Source organism: Mytilus galloprovincialis, chromosome 2 (assembly GCF_965363235.1).
Source record: "Mytilus galloprovincialis chromosome 2, xbMytGall1.hap1.1, whole genome shotgun sequence".
Classification (NCBI taxonomy): domain Eukaryota; kingdom Metazoa; phylum Mollusca; class Bivalvia; order Mytilida; family Mytilidae; genus Mytilus; species Mytilus galloprovincialis.
Genome location: NC_134839.1, coordinates 18319124 through 18342483, shown reverse-complemented (window position 1 = coordinate 18342483; position 23360 = coordinate 18319124). Strand labels below are relative to the sequence as shown.

At 31.2% G+C, this 23360-nt stretch overlaps 1 protein-coding gene across 1 annotated transcript in view; it reads right to left on the bottom strand.

Annotated features, from left to right (window-relative positions):
- LOC143063039 (E3 ubiquitin-protein ligase UBR4-like) overlaps positions 1-23360 on the bottom strand; it is a 149388-nt gene that overhangs the window by 48493 nt on the left and 77535 nt on the right. Inside the window, exons 75-93 of the mRNA XM_076234952.1 lie at positions 22710-22898; positions 21743-21914; positions 14383-14616; positions 13554-13641; positions 11427-11555; positions 10563-10627; positions 9822-9882; positions 9274-9452; positions 8727-8865; positions 8235-8357; positions 7436-7573; positions 6949-7109; positions 6531-6642; positions 5863-6045; positions 5424-5508; positions 3527-3639; positions 2044-2173; positions 1286-1571; positions 217-358 (exon numbers count right to left, since the gene is read on the bottom strand). Coding sequence (XP_076091067.1) covers positions 217-358; positions 1286-1571; positions 2044-2173; positions 3527-3639; positions 5424-5508; positions 5863-6045; positions 6531-6642; positions 6949-7109; positions 7436-7573; positions 8235-8357; positions 8727-8865; positions 9274-9452; positions 9822-9882; positions 10563-10627; positions 11427-11555; positions 13554-13641; positions 14383-14616; positions 21743-21914; positions 22710-22898 — 2729 coding nt within the window. The remainder of the gene's footprint in view (positions 1-216; positions 359-1285; positions 1572-2043; positions 2174-3526; positions 3640-5423; positions 5509-5862; positions 6046-6530; positions 6643-6948; positions 7110-7435; positions 7574-8234; positions 8358-8726; positions 8866-9273; positions 9453-9821; positions 9883-10562; positions 10628-11426; positions 11556-13553; positions 13642-14382; positions 14617-21742; positions 21915-22709; positions 22899-23360) is intronic.

Genomic DNA, 23360 nt, shown 5'->3' with positions numbered 1-23360 from the left:
TTTGATAGCTAAGTAATATAATATACCTTTGTAATAAGGTCGCCCAGGTGTAACATGACACCTTTGATAGCCAGGTAATATAACATACCTTTGTAATAAAGTCGCCCAGGTGTAACATGACACCTTTGATAGCCAGGTAATATAACATACCTTTGTAATAAGGTCCCAGGTATAACATGACACCTTTGGTAGCCAGGTACATGTAATATAACATACCTTTGTAATAAGGTCGCCAAGGTGTAACATAACACCTTTGATAGCCAGGTAATATTTCCAGTGGGCAGGTTGGATTAACTTTTTGTACAAAGCCAAGAATTCTGAACTACTCTCACCACTTTTACCAATACCATCCAGACACCTGATGAAACAAAAATATTTTACTTAATGTATAATTATAAACAATGTAAAAGAGTTTTTACACCTTCAAATGTGATTAGATAAAACCTGTAAGTATTGTATCTGATTGTTTATTGGTTTTCTTAAGCGGCAATATTCTAATTAACAGCTGACACTACCTTCCCAAACACATTTGACATTGCTTTCCAAATCATGTATTGTTTTTGTTTTGTTTCAGTTAGTGTTTATCATGTTGGAATCTAGACTGCAGTTTATTTTGTGTGTTTAATCTTTACAACATATATGGTCTAGATAGAAAAACAGGAAAGGTTATTGGGCACATAAAATTGGTTTTACCTCACCACATTTTTCGCCTTTACCTATGCTATTTGAATAATATATTTTCAGTGTAGGTGATTTCTGAAAAAGATTAGAAGTATGAACAACATTGAAAGTATATTATTCAAATAGCATAGGTAAAGGCGTGGTGAGGTAAGGTGTAGGTAGTTGGTGTGACATGATGGTACTGAACAATACTTTGGGCGATTCCTGTCACTATTTCAATGTATTATTCACCAGTTTATACCATTCATATTCATTGCTGAAATGGTGATAAAATCTAAAAGATCCCCGAAAAATCGCAGTACAAATGGGCAAGTGTTGAAACAAAGAGTTTTTAACGTTGACTGAGCATGCGCAAAAGCGTAATAGACACAGATCGATTAACAGTCTCTGATTTTTGATAATTTGTGTTTTCTGTGGAAAAAAGATTGTTTCCAAGACAAATTTAGGAAGTACAAAACATTAAATTTATATGCCATATCACAAAATTTCCAAATTAGCATGATTTCAGAGGAAATGCGGCTCAATGAAATTGGTCACTTCCTTTATAATTAGTAGTTTAGATTTCAATAAATTGTAAACCTTCAAACACAATGTTTAAACTTACTTTGTTAACATATCAACAATCTCCTTCTTTCTACTGGGGATCTGAGCAATGGACTCGATAATGTTACAAGCAGTCTGTCTAGCAGAACGAGACGACTGAGAAAACATAGCTTGTTGTAGCCATGTTGTTTGTGTCAGCTTCAAGTGTACAGCTGGTGTCTTACTCATTTTTTGTCTCCATTTATCAACATATTTCTCAGTTAGATAAAGAGCTCTGGCCACTTTTTTAGTATCTTCCTGGTCTGGCTTTGCCTCACTCTTTTCTCCCTCAAGTTTTTCTGGATTCACTGAAAAAACAATCATAATAAGACATGGCATCTACAGTAATACAGCAACATTGAATCAAGTTTTCCACATTATTTGTTCCTTTATCAAGGTTAAATATTCAATTCTTTTAGTTCAATATTTCTTCATAAAAGAAGTATAATATGGATAGAGTCATCTTTCTTGGTATTTTTTTTAATAATTTTTGGAAATCTATTTTGCTGGAAAGTTAAATATCTTCACTCAGCATGCTCAGATGACTTATTGGTGACCTTCTGCTGTTGTCTGTTCTATGGTTTGGTTGTTGTGTCTTTGACACATTCCCTATTTCCATTCTCAATTTTATCAGATATACATGTCATTTTTAATTTGGCATTTTGTTCATGACTTGTTAGACATATCTGAAAGTTCCAAGAAATAGTTCACAATATATAAATAAATACTGTGGATTCATGATTATTCCTCGATTTTTTAAATGGGTGTTATAGATCTTACCTCTTTTGGGCAGTATTTTCCTCCAGTTTTGGAAGGAATGCTTAGGATCTCCTGTTAGCCAGTTTTTACTGTTGACATGTAAATCAGCAGAGAGATGTCTCAACAGTTCTGCTTCTGTAGCCATTTTCTCCTAAATATAGATTATACCATACAGTAGATATAAGAAGATGTGGTGTGAGTGCCAATGAGACAACTCTCTATCCAAGACACAATTCATAAAAGTAAACCATTATACCGTATTTGGGCATGTATAGTCCGCACTTTTTTTCCTTAAATATGTAGTTTGTACAAGGGGTTTTCGAAATTTATAAAAAAAAAAAAAAAAAAAAAAATTTTTAATTTCGTTTTTTCTGCACTAATCATTTGCTAATAATGTATATTGGAGACGTTAATTATAATTATTTCAATTAATTCTTATTCTTATTCTTTTTAAACTTTTCTCTTCAAAATTGATTAGTCAAAGTAAAGGTGTGACATCCTGTATAGGTAATCAAGAGGGGTAATTAAGGATTAAGTATGGGTGTGTAGCAATTAAATAATGATGTCAAGTTTTGACAGGTGTAAAATATTATAATCCCCAGGCAATAGAACAACATGATCAATGAAAAGATTATATAAGATTAAATAGTTTAAAAATTTTGATTACTGCTAATTAATTTAGATAAATGTTTGATCTCTTTTTTCTTTTGTTCCATAATATTCAAATTTTTTCTGTTATATTATATATCAGCTGGGATATACATAGACAAATGTTGATTTTAAAAGGGATATTTTGATTAATAATTACTTTTATAAAGTTATCAAATATTATTTACCTGATGAAAAGCTCTACCATTTCATTATTTTTCATGAAATAAATAAAACAAAATTTATTATTTTTATAAAAAAACATGGAGAATAGATCACTTTCAGTGGAATTTTAAGGGGATGAAAAGGGGGTGCGGACTATACATAACTGCGTACTATACACGGCCGAATACGGTCAAAGTATGGCCTTCAACATGAAGCCTCGGCTCACACGGTACAGCAAGCTATAAAGGGCACATTTATATTAAACCACTGATATATGTATATATTGGGATATAACAACATAACTACAAAAATTAAAACATGATTTTTTTTTCATGTGCAAATTTCTGTTCATGAGACAAAGCATAGAGTACTTTAACTCAAATGTGATTTTTAACTGATACTGAGCATTGGCATTCAAAAACTGGAAACTTATAAAAATGTTATACTTAAAATACCCTCTTTCACATTTGCATTTTTATATTTTTTTTTTTATTTTTAAAGCAAAACACAACTTCAATGCCTATTCATTTAGCTATTTATCTGGTTTTTTTTTAATAGTATATTGCATATTATAATTGTCCCAATTCAATAAAAACACCACAATCTGTGGCAAACAGTTGTGTAGCATCATTAAAATGAGTTTTTTCCTAAGATTTTAAACAGGTTCTGTACCCTTGATAACATTACAAACCTTTTTATTATCAGATTTCATCAGATGCTGTAGTATTCTAAGACAGGGGAGGGTGACACAGTCCGTAATTACTGGGTTCTTCATCTGCATACCCATCAGGAACAATCTCATCACTGTCAAAATATTATACACAGTTAAAACAAGTGTCGACAATATAGACAACAACACTCATGTTTTTACCGCATAGTATCTGTTTATTGGGTCTACATGTTTCGCCTAATCGATAGGCATCATCAGGACAATTGTACAAAGAAATATGACAGTGAAGTATGAATTTAGCGGTTAGCGGTTTTAACCGGAAGTGTAAGTTACATAATAGTAGTTATGGTGACGTTATATAAATAGAAAGTGAAAGTGAAAGTAAATTAAAATAGAAAATATATAAATAGAAATGTTAGTGTTTTCTTGAAAGGTAACAGCATCTCGTGTGGTTGACATCTATCCCGTTCTGTGTAGTTAATCTCATGGGAAGTCTTTGGTGGTATTGTACGTTATTGTTATCTAATAATCATGTCAGTGAATTCCAAATTGGACAACACCTCACTGTTCATTCCGTACAGCCAACTGGCTTCGCTCTGGGACCCTCGAGTTACTGCTTCCAATAGCGTCGGTAATGGTGTGAAGTGTATGATCGTCGCACATTTTGGAAATTAAAATGGTGGTAGATCAGTAAATATTTAATTATGAGTTGTGTTAATGATTAAAGCTTTTGCTGTGTTTGATGTTGAATCTGTAAGAGCTTCCAGCAGGTTTCTTCTTTCTAAACCGGTGGTAAAGTATTGTAATACTCTGTTAAATCTTTATGTTAATTTTGCGTAGTGTCATAAATTCAGCTAGGTGGTCTTGATATCTTATTAGTGTTATCAGCGGTTGTAGCGGTTTTTTCTTCTCTTGCTCCTTCTCTTCTTGGACAGTGCAGAATCTTGATCATTTTCAGGAAAAGATCGGGAATCTTGGTATTGGTCTGTGGTATCATCCATGCTGTTGGTCGTAAGGTACAGCGCAAGTGTAGCGGGGTGGATCCTTGCGGATGCAGGGGTTCACAGAAAATAAAACAATAAAAATACGAGTGAACCAACACCTGAAGTGGTGATCGTGCGGTAGGGTAAAAATGAGTGGATACTGCTAGGTATTCCCAGTCATCTTGAAAATAAAGAATGTGTCGACAATAAAGACAACAACACTCATGTTTTTACCGCATAGTATCTGTTTATTCGGTCTACATGTTTCGCCTAATCGATAGCCATCATCAGGACAATTAAAACAAGTTCAATTCAGGATTGACCTAATTTGCTCCTTTCTCTGACCTAGATTTTAACTGATTATTAATATCCATATTTAAGAGTCTTGGGACTTTTATAATACCATATCTCTTTTTCCTTATTTATTTCTTTACTGATTAAATGATGAAAAATTTCAGTCAAATGCAAGAGAAATGTTGTTGCTATTTTTATCCAAGATGTTTTGCCCTTACACAATACCAATAGGCAAAATAAATTGATGAAGATTCAGCCAAATGAGAAAGAAAGATTGACAATATAATCATGCAATCTTCCAAACCCAATGGTTGATTTCCATATTATGAGAAGTTTGGAAATATCTTACACCTTTTTAACAGGCACAAATGTATGACTTGGATATGAAAATTTCCATCATATAATAACTTTGAATAAGTATTTTTTTTTTTGAAAAATTGTAAAGGAGTAAAGCCAAATAGATGAGCACTATGATCAGCAAGTATCAATGTTAAAGTCGGTCTAAGATTGAGCCATGACCAAAGGCTATCAAACTACATCAAGGCATTTCATAAGCATTAAAAAAAAAAGGTTATATCTAAAGTTAGAAAATAAAAAATTATGAAAAAAAATTCCCTTTCAACATGATTAATAATACATACCACACCTGATCCTTTGTTCCCAACAACTATCATCTTGTTGAAGAGAGGTTGCTAGTAATAGTATCTCATGTCGTACTGACGATCCCTAAAATTACAAGTAACAAAGATTTAAAATTCAAAAGTCATTCAAATGGAGAGCTCATTTGTAAACTTAATATTTATTTAATTTCTGTGACTGCTTTTTCTCATCTTATATTGATCCTGCTAAAAATTATAATTAAAATAAACCAACTAACTTCAAATAAAAGACAAAAGCTCAAGTGTAAACAGCCATATGGTACAGTAAACAGACACATGATTGTACAAAATGTCACTGAATAAAAGTATAGAGAGACTAACAAGAGTATTTTTTTCCTCCTCTCTAAATCTCAATTCCAATTACAGAGAGACAATCAAGAGTATTTCTTTTCCTCCTTTCTAAATCTATATTCCCACTTACCAGATCTGGGTTAGACAAGTATCCTTTGAGAGCTGAGCCTATCCTGGTCATTATCAGGTTGTTCATCTCTTCAGTTCCTCGTCTGTTATCTTTGGTAAGGAGACACAGTAACGATCGTACCTCTATCCTCACTTGTAATGACCCATGTCGTAGGTTATAGTCGATCAGTTCTTTTATCATACCCTGTTATCATATTATATAAAGCATTGACTGAATTACTATGGCTAGTTAAACATTCTTTGGAAAAATTAATTCATTGCTTTATGAGAACTATGATCAGAAAATTAAAATTAAGGTAAGTCTTCTAACAAATCAAGGGACACAAGGGTTAACTGTTTGACGTTTGAAAACTGTCGAAATGCAACTTCCAATGGATTCTATTGGTTGATTTGGAAATATGAATGATATTTTAAAATATATGAGGTTGGGTTTCTGAACACATTTTCTTTTAATTTTTTTTTTTTTTTTTTTTTTTAAATGTACCAGTTCTAGTAATACATTTTTGTAGATAATTTTCATATTTAAATTGAGAATTACTGTAAACTTAAGAACAATGTTAAACAAACTAAAAAAGCAAAGATACACAAAAGTACATATTTGACTATAATTTATTCATTCCTTTTGAAAATCAAACTGTTGCTACTTCAAAATTTGAGATGAACTCTCACCTGTCCACAGAGAATCTGTCTAAGATTTGTATTGGTAACTAGGGCTCTAAGAAGTGTAATACAATGTTCTACAGCTGAGCTGGCACAGCCATAACAGTTACTGGCCTTCACACTGAAAATGACAAGATTTGTTACAGGTTACATTAATGTTCTATAAAGAAACAATCTTAGTATAACTTGGCTTCATTTAGCTATGGATAGTTTTCTATTCCCAAGTTTTACTTATCTAAAACAAAAACAAAAATTTTGCTTTAAGTTTGCATTGAAAAAGGTTGAAAAAATCAATATGATTTTCTGTAAAAAATTCAATATCAATTTCTTTGACAAAAATATTGCTACAAAAAGACTGCTACACTATTGGTTTACAAGTGTTAAACAAATTACTAAACAGCCTATGAAATAAAGTATTTTTACAAACCTGTCTTTTCCCATCTTGGGTTTACAAGGAGCCACATGTTTGGCCTTGGTGATAGGATCATCCCTTGGGCTGGTGACAGGCGACACCTGGGACGCAGCAGACACAGCCTCTCTCTGCTGACAATCATATTCTACTAATTCTTTACGACTGGCTAGTACTTTCTGCAAAATGTTCAATTTCAGGTAAAAAACAGATTTCTATTAGGAAAATCTTTCAGTGACTGCTATATTTCTAATAGTATATATCTTGGTATTTCTTAATGTGAGAAAATTACAATGGTACTTATATACATTAAAATTTAATCACTGTGGCACTAAATACATGAAAGAAAGTTGAAAGCATATTGCCACAAAATCCTTTAACAACCATAGTCTAGTTTAATTCAAACACTGACTGAAACAGAAATAAAGAATAAAGCCATACACCTTAACATATTTTTTTTTATTAATGGTATGAATCGGCTGTTTATAATTATCTAGAAAGTTACCTGTATGATTTTGCTGAGTTCATCAAATGAAGATTTACATTCACTGCAATACTTGAGTGCCAGGGACTGTATAGCTTTGTTTACATTGCTAGATGGTACATTAGCTGAGGCACCACCTGACTGTGGTAGAGCATCGTCCTGAAATTAGATGGAAGTTTATTTGAATAACCAGGTGATTCCTTTTTAACCTAGAGGTATTTCCCCCTATATTCTTGTATCAATGAGTTACATATAGAAACCTTTTTTTGACTGAAAACACCTTTCATCTCAAACCCTTTTTTGGCTGAAAACTCCTTCCATCTCAAACCCTTTTTTGGCTGAAAACTCCTTCCATCTAAAACCCTTTTTTGGCTGAAAACTCCTTCCATCTCAAACCCTTTTTTGGCTGAAAACTCCTTCCATCTCAAACCCTTTTTTGCCTGAAAACTCCTTCCATCTCAAACCCTTTTTTGGCTGAAAACTCCTTCCATTTCAAACTCATATGATATTTAAACAGTGTATCTTGTGTAAGAATCTATATTTGCTTTCTACTTTCCCAAAATTTCCATTCAACATTACTTTCAAAATACAGTGAAACCTGTTTTAAGAGACTACTTACAGGAGAACAAAAAGTGGTCTCTTATGATGGGTGGTCTTTTAATAAAGATTCAAACTATATGAAATGTACTACAGAGGGATCTAAAATTTATGGTCTTATAATACATTTTTTGCTTAATACAGGTGGTCTCTAAAGCTGGTATGTACAATCAAATTGAAAGATTATAATAACTTTGTATTTAAAGAAAGAAATAAAACTTACCAATCTTTCTGACCCATGTTCTGTGACTTGGATAAGAAGTTTTTCCAGTACAGGTCTGTGTTGTTGGAGCTGTTTATAGATTCTGTCAGCCTTTTCTAGCAGTGTGTTGATAGTGGTAATTGCCTGTAATGATTTTGTATAATATAATTTTTCTGAAATTAGAAACTAGTTTTAAAATGCTCATTTTAGGTAAATCACCTAGTTAAACAAGGTATTGCAAGTGTTGTTATTCTGGGTATACAACCTTCTATAATTCATAGAGATCACAAGTTCACACTGTTATGCTGTAGACCAAATATGAAGTCATTATGGTAAGTAGCTCTGAAGAAATGTGTGAAGAAATTCATTCAACATGTTGAAAAATATCAGAAAACATTAAGAATTGTAGACAGCTGTATGGTGACCTATAGTTGCTAACCTTCTGCAGCATATGCTCTCTGGTGGTGAGTTGTCTCATTGGCAATAATACCACAATTTCTTTTCATAACATACCTTCTTTCTGTCCTCTTCGTTTTCTATAGGATCTACAGCACAACATTGTCTGGCAGTCAGGGTGTAATCAAACTTTGCATATTTACAGAAACCACAGGCATTACACAAGAAAGGATCCTTTTCATCATAGTTAATGGCTCTATAAATAAAATACAGACATAATTGGTTTTGTTTTAATAACATAATTTTGTAGTGATTATCTCCTGTTCTTACAATATGTGTCATTATTCCATATTGGTACTTGTGTTACATCACTAGTAGTGCAGTACTTGTGGTTAATCAATAGGAGTGGGGTTTTTTTGTACATCAATGTTGTTGTTTCAAGGAGAAATTTACAGAACCCAGTGATTAAAATCCATAAAGTACATTTTAAAAAATGGACAGGTAAACCAAAACTGATTCTAAGGAATGGTTTGAATGCCTTCGCAATAAACAGTTAAAGTAAATACCTTTGTTAAAATTTATACAAAATTTTAATGCTCTGAAATAAATGTATTTTCAATTTTTGGGATCTTCATAGAAAGCTGTCAAAATAAAATGTACCAACCTGCATTTGTGGCATTGAAACACGTTTTCTCCACAATTACCACACACACCAGGAGAAGCAGGGACAGATGCACTACACCTGGGACATTGTAAAGTCTCTGCTGTAGCCTGGAGGTTGTCATAGAAATCAGCATACTCTATCATCAAGTTACAGGCAACAATAGGAATAGGGAATTCAACCTGATAAATACAAATTTAGTTACTACTTTACCCATGGTTCTACAACTCAAATTCCTTTTTTAAAAGAAAAATATATAACAAAATTTTATTTGTCTCAAACAATCTGAAAACTACCTTAATATCTAATAATATTTTGTTTATAGTTAATAGTTTTTTATTCAGACTTATCCCAGATTGATTGGAAACAAAGGTACCTGTAAATAAAAATGTTGTGTTTTTTCTTTATTCTAATTAGTTGGAATAAACACAAATTCAAGTCAATCCTTGAAATATTTATTTCTGACTTCAATACTGTTGAATTTAATTGGTTTTTGTTTACTACAGAAGCAAAATACAGATCTTTAAAAAGTTGCAGAAAATCTTCCTTACCTTTACATCTGTCTGTCCTGAAGTCAGAACTACTGTTTTAGCTTTATGCCATATTCCAGGTCTGAAGATAAAAAAAATATTAAAAAAAATCAGTATTTATTTAATTAAGAACCAAAAAGTGACATTTATAATAATAGCAATAATATCTTATACCTTCTTATGGCAAATCCAAGCATTCCTTGAGTATTGAGTATCTTATAGAACTATTATAAATCCAAAGTGAATAAATGGGGTGCAACATGAGTATAACTTCAATTTTACACCTGACAGACAGGCTGAATCAGATTTTAAATGTGCTCTTTCAAAGATACGAAACCAACAAAAAGATACGCCACCCCAAAGGATCAGGAAATTTTTACACACATTTTTTTGTCATTTTTAATAGAACTATAAAAATTTATTTGATTTCCAAAGAGACATTTTTAAAATAGGGCCATATGGATAATTATGCAATAAGGAGTGTCAGTTATTCTATTACTGGAAAAGAATTGCAATCAAGATTTTTTAACTTGTAAAGGAAATTGCAATATCTGACAAAGATTGCTAATTATGTCTGATCTTTGTAAATTTTCAAACAAAAATCTCAGAATACATGCAGTAAATGTTGAGAAAATGCAATGAATATCAATATTAAAGCTTTGTTTTAATCAACTTATTAACTCATGTCAAACATTCTTGTACAAAATAAAAGAATCAGTTTTTCGCCAAAGAGACACAGAGAAATTTTTTTCATATTCTTACTTGTTTTTAAGTTCTACTACAGCTTGTACAGTCCTGTTGTTGTAGTGAAAGTTGATCACTCTAACCTACAATTAAACATACATTGTTAATTATACAACCAAAAAAAAATCAAAAACTATGCTTTTCTCAAAAATAAAATTGATAGAAAAGCAGATTTAAACTCACATAACAAATGATCATGGATATATGAAGTGTTTCCTTTACATGACCTTTTATACTTTCTGGCTTCCTCCTTCTGTTAACTTTTTATACCATTCTCTAAATAATTACTTTTTCCCAGATGATAGATAATATAAATATTTATTTCAAGGTGAAAAAACACATCTGTATTTCCATCCTCAATGAATTGACATTTTCGTGTGCTGATTATGTATCAATATTCATTATAATATGGTATAGAACTTTTGGTAAATCTTTACATCTTCATTTATGCATCTAACTAAATACACAAACAAAGTCATGAACAGGTTGGCCTTTAAATATGCAATGGTGCAAATGTTATCTACTAAGACCATATAAACTGGCCAGTAAGTGCAAATGTACTTAGCATATCTACTATTGTACTAATATGTGCATATTTTTATAAGTACAATTATTGATTATCAAAACAATAATTAGATCTATAAATGTTAAAAATACTGAAGATACAATATAATTTTGTGATACCAATTTTGGCGGGTTTCATTGGTATAGATGTGCCATGAATTTAAATGATCAACAAAGCACAAATTTTCTGAAGGGTTGTATGTAGTCATTTGTAATAAAAACAACAAAATATCCATTGAAATACAATTTTTCCATAATCTACAAAAATTTATACCTACGAAAAATGAATAAATCATCAGTAGTTGAGTAAAAACCTACCATTTTAGTTCTTTTCAAGTCACTGATCCTCAAGCTTATCTTAGAAATGTTGTGACTTCCTACTAGTTTTATAATCTGTGTGGTAGTGGTGAACTTTGAATCTACTTTTATAGCAGACAACTTTAGGCTCTGTAAGAATCAATGAAAAATAAATCAAACTTATCATATATTTGTATATTGTGAAACAGTTCTTGAAATCATAAAAATATAATTCTAATGCAACAACGTTTGTAACGTTCATTTTGATTGGATAACGTCACTTTCTTACATGGCATCAATTGACAATTGATGCTATGGGACGTACGCGCAAGCACAGACGGCATATGACAGATTTTAAATACATGTTTTAACGTTGTTTTCTGTCAGTTTCATTAGAATAGAGATAACAATATTGTATTTTAAGCTCCGACGGCATCAACTTGGGATTTGATGGTCGCAAATACTCGTTTACTGTCTCCGCTAGCGCGTCGCCAGTAAACTTAATTTGCGACCATCAAATCCCCAATTGATGCCCTTGGAGCTTAAAATACAATACAGTTATCTCCTAATTGTCTGTGTGCAAGATTTGGTTAACATGAACTTTTGTACCTAGAACACTTTAATAACTTTCTAAGTTGTCTGTGTGTAAGGGTTAACATGAACTTTTGTACCTAGAACACTTTAATAACTTTCTAAGTTGTCTGTGTGTAAGGGTTAACATGAACTTTTGTACCTAGAACACTTTAATAACTTTCTAAGTTGTCTGTGTGTAAGGGTTAACATGAACTTTTGTACCTAGAACACTTTAATAACTTTCTAAGTTGTCTGTGTGTAAGGGTTAACATGAACTTTTGTACCTAGAACACTTTAATAACTTTCTGAGTTGTCTGTGTGTAAGGGTTAACATGAACTTTTGTACCTAGAACACTTTAATAACTTTCTAAGTTGTCTGTGTGTAAGGGTTAACATGAACTTTTGTACCTAGAACACTTTAATAACTTTCTAAGTTGTCTGTGTGTAAGGGTTAACATGAACTTTTGTACCTAGAACACTTTAATAACTTTCTGAGTTGTCTGTGTGTAAGGGTTAACAGGGACTTTTGTACCTAGAACACTTTAATAACTTTCTAAGTTGTCTGTGTGTAAGGGTTAACATGAACTTTTGTACCTAGAACACTTTAATAACTTTCTAAGTTGTCTGTGTGTAAGGGTTAACATGAACTTTTGTACCTAGAACACTTTAATAACTTTCTGAGTTGTCTGTGTGTAAGGGTTAACAGGGACTTTTGTACCTAGAACACTTTAATAACTTTCTAAGTTGTCTGTGTGTAAGGGTTAACATGAACTTTTGTACCTAGAACACTTTAATAACTTTCTAAGTTGTCTGTGTGTAAGGGTTAACATGAACTTTTGTACCTAGAACACTTTAATAACTTTCTAAGTTGACAAACCTGTGTCAAACTTTTTTTAATTGCCTTACCAATAAAATATGTTTGAATAATTAAACTTTTTTTAATTGCCTTACCAATAAAATATGTTTGAATAATTAAACCTGTTTTAATTGCCTTACGGTCCTTACCAATAAAATATGTTTGAATAATTAAACTTTTTTTAATTGCCTTACCAATAAAATATGTTTGAATAATTAAACCTGTTTTAATTGCCTTACGGTCCTTACCAATAAAATATGTTTGAATAATTAAACTTTTTTTAATTGCCTTACCAATAAAATATGTTTGAATAATTAAACCCAAAGCTTAAATTTGACATCAATTATTTTTCTTTCAAACATGACCAAGTTTATTTTTGTGTTAATATTTTGCTTGGAATCATAAACATTCCAGACTTTCCTCACTGTTATAATGATTTTGCTTTTATTTTTCACATTTATGTTATTATGATTAAATGACAGATATGATATTAGTATCAAATCTTAAACTTTTGTTCATATGATTACTGTATAACCCATCATCTATGTTTATTACTTACAGGAGAGAAAAAATGCAAAACATCACTAATTTTCATCACATCATAAATATCTATTGAATTTGATAGCACCAAGTTTTCTGCAATCCTTGTTTAGACATTGATTATCCCCTTTATTTTACATGTAATATATACATTTTTCTTCTAATAAATGAAAACTTACTGTGTACGGAACCTCAGGATTATTACAAACAAGACAGGGATCACTCTCCAGATAATAGCCATCAAAATCTACCAGGCCTTGTAACATGCTAAAAAATAAAAGTGTGTAATATACTATCTTCTATTTCATAGATAGAATATTTTAAAATGTCAAAAAACTTACATGTTTATTTTTCAATAAACAATTCTTTAATGGATTTCAATCATGCGTATGAATACATTTTTTTTTTCAGATTAAGGTGGTACATAACACTACAGGGAGATAACTCTGTAAAATCAGCTAAACGTTTTAATTACGTTGTGTTTTAAGGGAATATTAAGCTTCTCAATGATCAAAATTAGTGTTTGTCAAACTGCTATATAACCAGTGTAATTTTTCTGATAAAACGGTTTGTTCAAATTTTTTGAAATTTTTATATTTTTGTCAAATGGCCAAAGTAAATACTTTGTCAAAATTTTATAAAAATTAAAGGAGCCAAATTAATTTTACTGAAGGTGTTGGGTACCACCTTAAGTGCATTTATCAATAAAAACATAAGCCTTTTAATTAGCCTTTTTATAAAAAACAGACGCAAGTTTTTCTCATTTTGTTAGTTACTAGAAAAATACAAAAATAAGAAGAGGTGGTACAAATACCAATGAAATAACTCTCCACAAGAGACCAAATGACAGAAGTTAACAACTTTTAAAAAAAAGTTAAGAAAAACTTGAATTATCAGTGGTACTTCATGGGAAATGTTCTAAACTTAGCCTGTCTACAGAATGATATATAGGAGCAATTTCAAATGAACACACAATGTCTATATTTAACCATGAAACATTTATCATACTTGTAAATCTGTGCATTGGGGTGGTTAGCCAATAGATTGTTCTCATCCCTTAAGACAGCTATAGCCTTCTCTAAGTATTCTTTAGTCTTCTTCTCTGATGTTTGAGGTGTTTTGAGTACAAAGTATCCCAGTAAATCAACAAACTGTGCAGCTTTTCTACCATACAGGGCAAGTTCTTTCCATAGACTCCACATCATTTCCATCATGTTCTCTTGTTCAGTCAAAGTACAGTTTCTGGAATGAATCAAAGAACAGTTTGGTGTTTTTTGTCTTGAAAGTCTTGAAATATTCAGAATCCCCTAAATATAATTTACCTTGTATAACCAAGGGAAGTATAAACAAGGGAACAGTTAAAGGGATAATTCGTGATTTTTCACTTTTCATCTTATTATGTCCATAATACCATAAAAAACATATTCACCAAGTTTTATTTTGATATGAAAAATAATAAAGAAGAAAATTGGAAATTATTAATTTTATTTCTTGAAACTTCCTGACTTATGTGACGTAGTTTAAGTCTTTTTGCATGCCGGGAGTGAAATTAATCTCATTTAAGTCTTGTTCGTTAACCATCTGATAACGTGATTTAAAGCGCATCGATGACTTTTGGTGTAGCTATGAACCAACGAAAAATAAGTGAAAGCCATGCAACGTTTAAAATAAGATCGTGTGAATTTTTTTAAACGAATTTTTATAATAAAAGTAAATCATACAATAAAACATTTTTATGATTTTTTTTTTCTACAAATACTTTAAACAAACATATGAAACTGACATGATCGATAGTGTATTAAAAATACATGTTTGTATTCTGACCTTTTTGCTTCATTCCAGCAAAAATTTTCACTTGCTTGTACGGTGGAAATAAAATGTGTATTGTTTTGTGACACTTAGTGAATGTTGAATGCGTAGTTAAACTCGAGGTAATTGAAAGATTAGCATTATGTAATTCCAATCTTTTGATCTTCGTTCAGTGAAATCTAGGCGTCAGGGTTCACTGGCATTTCAGGTGTGAACAACATTTCGTATCAGAATGGTAAACGGGAGTCAGTCATAGTTTTAGACACAGAAATGTAAAAAAAAAAGAATTAAAATTAATTAACGGGAATAATAAGGTCGCACAATAACTGGATAGCTGTTGTATATTTTCATATTTTGCATAAGATCACTTTTAAATGAATTATGACTTCTGGTTACTTTTGTAACGATAAAATACTGAATTATTTTAATTGAATAAATTTATTATAAATAAAAATAGCCTTCTAAACACGAGTGTATGAACTAAAAATTGTACTATTTTAAATTAGAATCGGCAACCTTAAATATTTCAAACAGATCATTAACAATTGCAATTATATAAATTAGTCCACCCAAAGCGATCTATATTTACCTATTTAGGAATAAATGTTCTCATCAAAATATTTTAAATCTCACAATGCCTGAATACTTCAGCTATATGGAAAAAAAAGATGTTTTAAAAAATTTAGCAAATTAAAGGATCTTCTTGGAATGGAATGGAAAAGATATTCTTTTCAAGTGTGAACTAGAGGCTCTAAAGAGCCTGTGTCGCTCACCTTGGTCTATGTGAATATTAAACAAAGGAAGCAGATTGAAAATTGACTACAAAGGTCAATAACTCCTACAGGGGTCAATTGACCATTTCGTTCATGTTGACTTATTTGTAGATCTTACTTTGCTGAAAATTATTGCTGTTTATAGTTTACCTATATCTATAATAATATTCAATATAATAACCAAAAACAGCAAAATGTCCTTAAAATTACCAATTCAGGGGCCGCAACCCAAAAACAGGTTGTTCAATTCATCTGAAAATTTCAGGGCAGATAGATCTTGACCTGATTAACAATTTTACTTCATGTCAAATTTTCTCTAAATTATTTGGTTTTTGAGTTATAAGCCAAAAACTGCATTTTACCCCTATGTTCTATTTTTAGCCGTGGCGGCCATCTTGGTTTGATGGCCAGGTCACCGGACACATTTTTTAAACAAGAAACCCCAAAGATGATTGTGGCCAAGTTTGGATCAATTTGGCACAGCAGTTTCAGAGAAGAAGATTTTAGTAAAAGATATATAAAATTTACGAAAAATGGTTAAAAATTGACTTTAAAGGGCAATAACTCCAAAAGAGGTCAACTGACCATTTTGGTCATGTTGACTTATTTGTAAATCTGACCTTGCTGAACATTATTGCTGTTTACAGTTTACCTATATCTATAATAATATTCAATATAATAACCAAAAACAGCAAAATTTCCTTAAAATTACCAATTCAGGGGCCGCAACCCAAAAACAGGTTGTTCAATTCATCTGAAAATTTCAGGGCAGATAGATCTTGACCTGATTAACAATTTTACTTCATGTCAAATTTTCTCTAAATTATTTGGTTTTTGAGTTATAAGCCAAACACTGCATTTTACCCCTATGTTCTATTTTTAGCCGTGGCGGCCATCTTGGTTTGATGGCCAGGTCACCGGACACATTTTTTAAACAAGAAACCCCAAAGATGATTGTGGCCAAGTTTGGATCAATTTGGCACAGCAGTTTCAGAGAAGAAGATTTTAGTAAAAGATATATAAAATTTACGAAAAATGGTTAAAAATTGACTTTAAAGGGCAATAACTCCAAAAGAGGTCAACTGACCATTTTGGTCATGTTGACTTATTTGTAAATCTGACCTTGCTGAACATTATTGCTGTTTACAGTTTACCTATATCTATAATAATATTCAATATAATAACCAAAAACAGCAAAATTTCCTTAAAATTACCAATTCAGGGGCCGCAACCCAAAAACAGGTTGTCCAATTCATCTGAAAATTTCAGGGCAGATAGATCTTCACCTGATTAACAATTTTACCCAATGTCAGATTTGCTCTAAATGCTTTGGTTTTTGAGTTATAAGCCAAAAACTGCATTTTACCCCTATGTTCTATTTATAGCCATGGCGGTCATCTTGGTTAGTTGGCGGGGTCACCGGACACAATTTTTAAACTAGATACCCAAATGATGATTGTGGCCAAGTTTCAAATAATTTGGCCCAGCAGTTTCAGAGGAGAAGATTTTTCTAAAAGATTACTAAGATTTACGAAAAATGGTTAAAAATTGACTATAAAGGGCAATAACTCCTAAAGTGGTCAACTGATCATTTTGGTCATGTTGACTTATTTGTAGATCTTACTTTGCTGAACATTATTGCTTTTTACAGTTTATCTCTATCTAAAATAATATTCAAGATAATAACCAAAAACAACAAAATTTCCTTAAAATTACCAATTCAGGGGCAGCAACCTAACAACGGAATGTCAGATTCATCTGAAAATTTCAGAGCAGATAGATCTTAACCTGATTAACAATATTACCCCATGTCAGATTTGCCCTAAATGCTTTGGTTTTTGAGTTATAAGCCAAAAACTGCATTTTACCCCTATGTTCTATTTATAGCCATGGCGGCCATCTTGGTTAGTTGGCGGGGTCACCGGACACAATTTTTAAACTAGATACCCAAATGATGATTGTGGCCAAGTTTGGTTAAATTTGGCCTAGTAGTTTCAGAGGAGAAGATTTTTGTAAAAGTTAACGCCGGACGCAGGACGACGACGACGGACGACGACGACGGACGCCGGACGCCAAGTGATGAGAAAAGCTCACTTGGCCCTTTGGGCCAGGTGAGCTAAAAACATCAACAAAATTTATGCATAATCGGGAATGTCCTTATTAAAAAAGTCTTCGTCTCACAACGTATAATACTTTAGCTATTTGACCAACAATGTTTAAAAAAAAACAGAACGAATTTTAAATCTGTTTTAAAATGGCAAGAATACTCCTAAAGGAGCCGCTAAAGCGGACAAGCAGTTTATTCTTTAAATTGCTGTCATTGAATATCAAGAAAGAAAATAAATCCCGAAATTTATTTGAAACTTTGATACTCTATAGTTTTCCCTGGAAAGTATTCACGAATTTCTTCCTTTATTCGAGAACAATCTTATTGATATATAAATCTGTGATTTTACTATGTCCATAACTTCGATGAGCCAAAGCAAGTTATATATCGACCTGTATTTAAATCAAATTGGCTCTTTTCTTCTTCTTCTTCTTCTTTTGGTAAACAAGAGTCTATTACATACTGTTGGCATACGTGGACTAGTTTATTTACAAAACTTTTACTCCAATTTACATAAAAATGTATGTTTCTTTCTCATGTTCAATGTATACATGTATATATTTCAATTTGTGCTATAGTTCCGTAACTTATTATCCAGGCGTATAAACGAATGGTCGACAAGTGCGTAAATATTTTTAAATCAATATTTCTGGTAGGTTCCAATCTGTCCTTCACTATTGACAACGAGTATATATTACATTTTACCAAATTTACCCTTGGAAAAAATATGTATATAGATTTTTATTTCATCAAATCTTGTTTTTTTTTGTATTATATATATTTTTATAAATAATATTCTTTACACCAGAAATGTTATTTATAAACAAGCGTATGCGTTAAGTAATGACTAGTATATTATATCACTTTCAGACACGCAAGACAGAGATGTATATTATACACCTAATACTTCAAAATGGAAAGTTATAAGTTATCGGCCGTGTACACTGATCAATACCCTTAGAAGTGAAACGATGCATGAACTTACAAGCCCGACAGGAAATCGCTTGAATAGCTGGACGTGTCACCTCACACCCCTCACAATACCTTTGGGAGTAATACCTTTAGCCATGCAGGTGATCAGTTGAGAGAAGATCCGAATTTATTTGAATAAAGTTTATTAGATAAAAGAATTATGAACAAATTAGATTTTCGAAAACAATTCAATTTTCACGGAACACTTACTTATGATTTGAACTTTGACTTTTTAACTATTTCCAATATTAACAGTTTAAAAATAACAGACCATGGTTATTTTTAAAAAATAAGAAAATTTTCCTTATTAAGTTCGTTTACTAGTCGGATAAAACAACCGTACGATTGACAAGATATCGACACGCAATTACGACTACATCAGGTTACTGTAGTTTTGGTCCTTAGACATATCGTGGTTTCAAATCGAACAAGATGACAAAATGGCAGAACGCAGAGAATTGATACTCTAAATTTAAAATCGATGGTGATCTCTTATCTAGCAGAATAAAACTTTAATATCTATGAATTTAAGCGTTTCTATACAGAATGGACATAATATTAATTTTTGATTTTTTTGCGAAGTTTCCCTTTAAAGAACAGTTAAATAAAGAGTTTCTATGTTTGAACAACAACCATCAACACGTTGTTCGTTTGATCTCATTTCCTCATTGGTCAAAATTTTATGATGTCAAATTTTCTTGGTTTTCTCTGAATTTTTTATTGTGATATCATGAACAAAAGGTTTTACCACCAAATGTCCTACAAACAATTTTCTCCACTGACTGCTGTTAAATTCTAAGTGTTTTAAATTTATTTGAAAATTAAACTATCTAGTTGAGAAATATGGTATCACACTTGATGCAGTGGTAGAATATAAATGTATCAGGTGTAGTGTTGCCACTCTGTTCTCACATTACAGTGACTTGACTGATAGTGTTGCTATCCACCAATTGCAATTCATTCAAAATTTTGACCAAATTGCAATTTGTTTTATTAAACCAAATTGTTCAACTGGTCAGAAATTTGATCAAATTGTTCAGTCAAAATGTGAAGGTGCAAGGTGATAAAATAAATCATACTTACAATCATATAAGACTTTAACTCCACTGTGTTGATGTTATTTTTAAATTAGTTTATCAATCTGTATAGTTATATATAGCTATTACCATACTAAAGGTGAACTGTTTTATTTGTAATTGCTATAAAAATGTCCAAACTAAGCTTTTATATAGCTTTTCTTTCAAAATGTATTCTATATTCATAAGAATCACACAGTATATGAATAAAAACATCATATTCAGTAAAATATTTGTAAAATTGCAATATATTTGTAGGAAGGGGAGATAATCTTTTTTGGTTTCAAAAAGTCTTTATTCAAAAGAATAGTAGTTTAGGTTATTTCCCCAAGGAAACTTATCAATAGCATATTGTTATTTCACACATAGTTTACTGAATATATGATGTATTATTTTAAATGATATATGATTCTTATAAACATAAAATCCTTTTCGAAAGAAAAACTATATAAAAGCTTAGTTTGGACATTTTTATAGCAATTCAAAATAAAATAGTTGACCTTTAGTATGGTAATGGCTATAATATAACATATATGATATAATATAATTATACCAATTGCAACTCATTCAAAATTTTGACCAAATTGCAATTTGTTTTATTAATCCAAATTGTTCAGCTGGTCAAAAATTTGAACAAATTGTTCAGTCAAAATGTGAAAGTGCAAGGTGATAAAATAAAATATACTTACAATCCTATAAGCCTTTAACTCCACTGTATTGATATATTATATCATATATGTTATATTATAGCCATTACCATACTAAAGGTCAACTATTTTATTTTGAATTGCTATAAAAATGTCCAAACTAAGCTTTTATATAGTTTTTCTTTCGAAAAGGATTTTATATTTATAAGAATCATATATCATTTAAAATAATACATCATATGTTCAGTAAACTATATGTGAAATAACTATATGCTATTGATAAGTTTCCTTGGGGAAATAACCTAAAATACTATTCTTTTGAATAAAGACTTTTTGAAACCAAAAAAGATTATCTCCCCTTCCTACAAATATATTGCAATTTTACAAATTATTTTACTGAATATGATGTTTTTATTCATATACTGTGTGATTCTTATGAATATAGAATACATTTTGAAAGAAAAACTATATAAAAGCTTAGTTTGGACATTTTTATAGCAATTACAAATAAAACAGTTCACCTTTAGTATGGTAATAGCTATATATAACTACATGTATACAGATTGATAAACTAATTTAAAAATAACATCAACACAGTGGAGTTAAAGTCTTATAGGATTGTAAGTATGATTTATTTTATCACCTTGCACTTTCACATTTTGACTGAACAATTTGTTCAAATTTCTGACCAGTTGAACAATTTGGTTTAATAAAACAAATTGCAATTTGGTCAAAATTTTGAATGAATTGCAATTGGTGGATAGCAACACTATCAGTCAAGTCACTGTAATTTCTATCAATAGTTGTACAGTAGTGTTATTTTTAAATCCAAAACATAAATTACTCAGAAACATTTTTTCTCAATGACAGGATCTCTTGAATGATTCTACTTTAAATAAAAGCTTCTGGAGTTACATTACCTTCCTTCACTCTGAAATTTTAAACAAGTTCTGGTTAAAACAAACTTAAATTAACTAGACTTACTTGTAGATGTAGAAGACAAGACTGTGGGCCTGCCATCTGATGCTTGTGGAGTTAGATTCCAGTAAGAATGTCCTGATAAAGTTTATCATTAAGTCTGGATCAACCACTTTATTCAGTAATTGTATCAGACTTGCACACAGAGTTTCATCTACTTTTTGTCCATCATCAGAATCTTAAAGATAGTACAAAAGTTCAATGTAAAGCATAAAAGTTAAAAGATTGATATATATGCAGTAACACATATCTTTAATAGTTTCTGTTTTTTTCCCCCCCAATATTGTTTTAATACATTTGTAACTTGAATAATTGTTGTCTATTGTTGAAGACTCAAGATTTTTTTGGGGTCTTTGAGTTAATGTCTCATTGGTACAAACTTTACCTCTCCCATTCATTTATATCTTTTTCTTGACATTTAATTTTGTATCTATTGGTTAATGTCTCATTAGAACAAACTTTACCCCTCCCATTCATTTACATATTTTCTCCAGGAAAGATGCCTCGACTCTTAATCCATTGAGTCCACAACAATTCTATTGTATGTTGATAAGATAGCATTCTGAATAAACCTTCCTTTTGAAAATCAGAAATTTTACATAATTATATTGTGACTTTCACAACCCCACAATTTTGTAAAGAGGGCATGATCCGTCAGGTTTCAAAGACAGAGAATGTAATAACTGAAGATATCAAAGGTAAAACGTCAAAATATGTTTCAAGTCAGGAGCCTCTGGCCTTTGTTAGTCTTGGAGTTTAGTATGGTGTTCATTATCATTGAACTAGTATGTATTTGTTTAGGGGCCAGCTGAAGGACGTCTCCGGGTGCGAGAATTCCTCGTTGCATTGAAGACCTGTTGGTGACCTTCTGCTGTTGTCTGGTCTATGGTCAGGTTGTTGTCTCATTGACACATTCCCCATTTCCATTCTCAATTTTATTCAACACTAAAAAAATCCTTGTAAACTGTTATACCTTCATTTTTGTCTTTATCCTTGTCTTTGTCCTTTTTCTGTTTAGAAGGAGAACTTGTAGATCCTCCTCCGTCAGTCACAGCTGCAGCCATCTTACTCCCACACAGGGCACACTGTAATAACTGTAGCAGGGTAGGGGCTACACCTTCATCCAACATTATACTGGCTCTTATCAAGAAGGACAGCACATCTACAATCAACAGATGTAAATAAGAATTAGTACAATATAACCAGCCCTACATAAAAATCTTTAAAATAAGAATGGAGAAAGACAGAAGGGCCTAAAAAATCCTACTTTATATATAGAATAGAATAAATCAATGGATTCTCCAGTAGCTTTTGAGAATATATTAAGATTGATTGTTGGCTGCTTAACATCCAAATATAATATGAAGAATTTAATCAAACAGGTTTTCTAGTCATTATTGTTGTCTGTCTTATGATTTAACTGTTAATCTATCAAAGGTTATATAGATTATAGGGTCCATTTACTGAGAATTCATTATTATTCGTTTAATACCAATTTTTCGTGGGTTTCATGGGTACAGGTAAGCCGTGAATTCAAATGTTCAACTAATTTCAAATTTTCTATAGGCTTGTATGCACACTTCAGCAAAACAATGAATTTAAATATTGATGAACATGAAAGTTT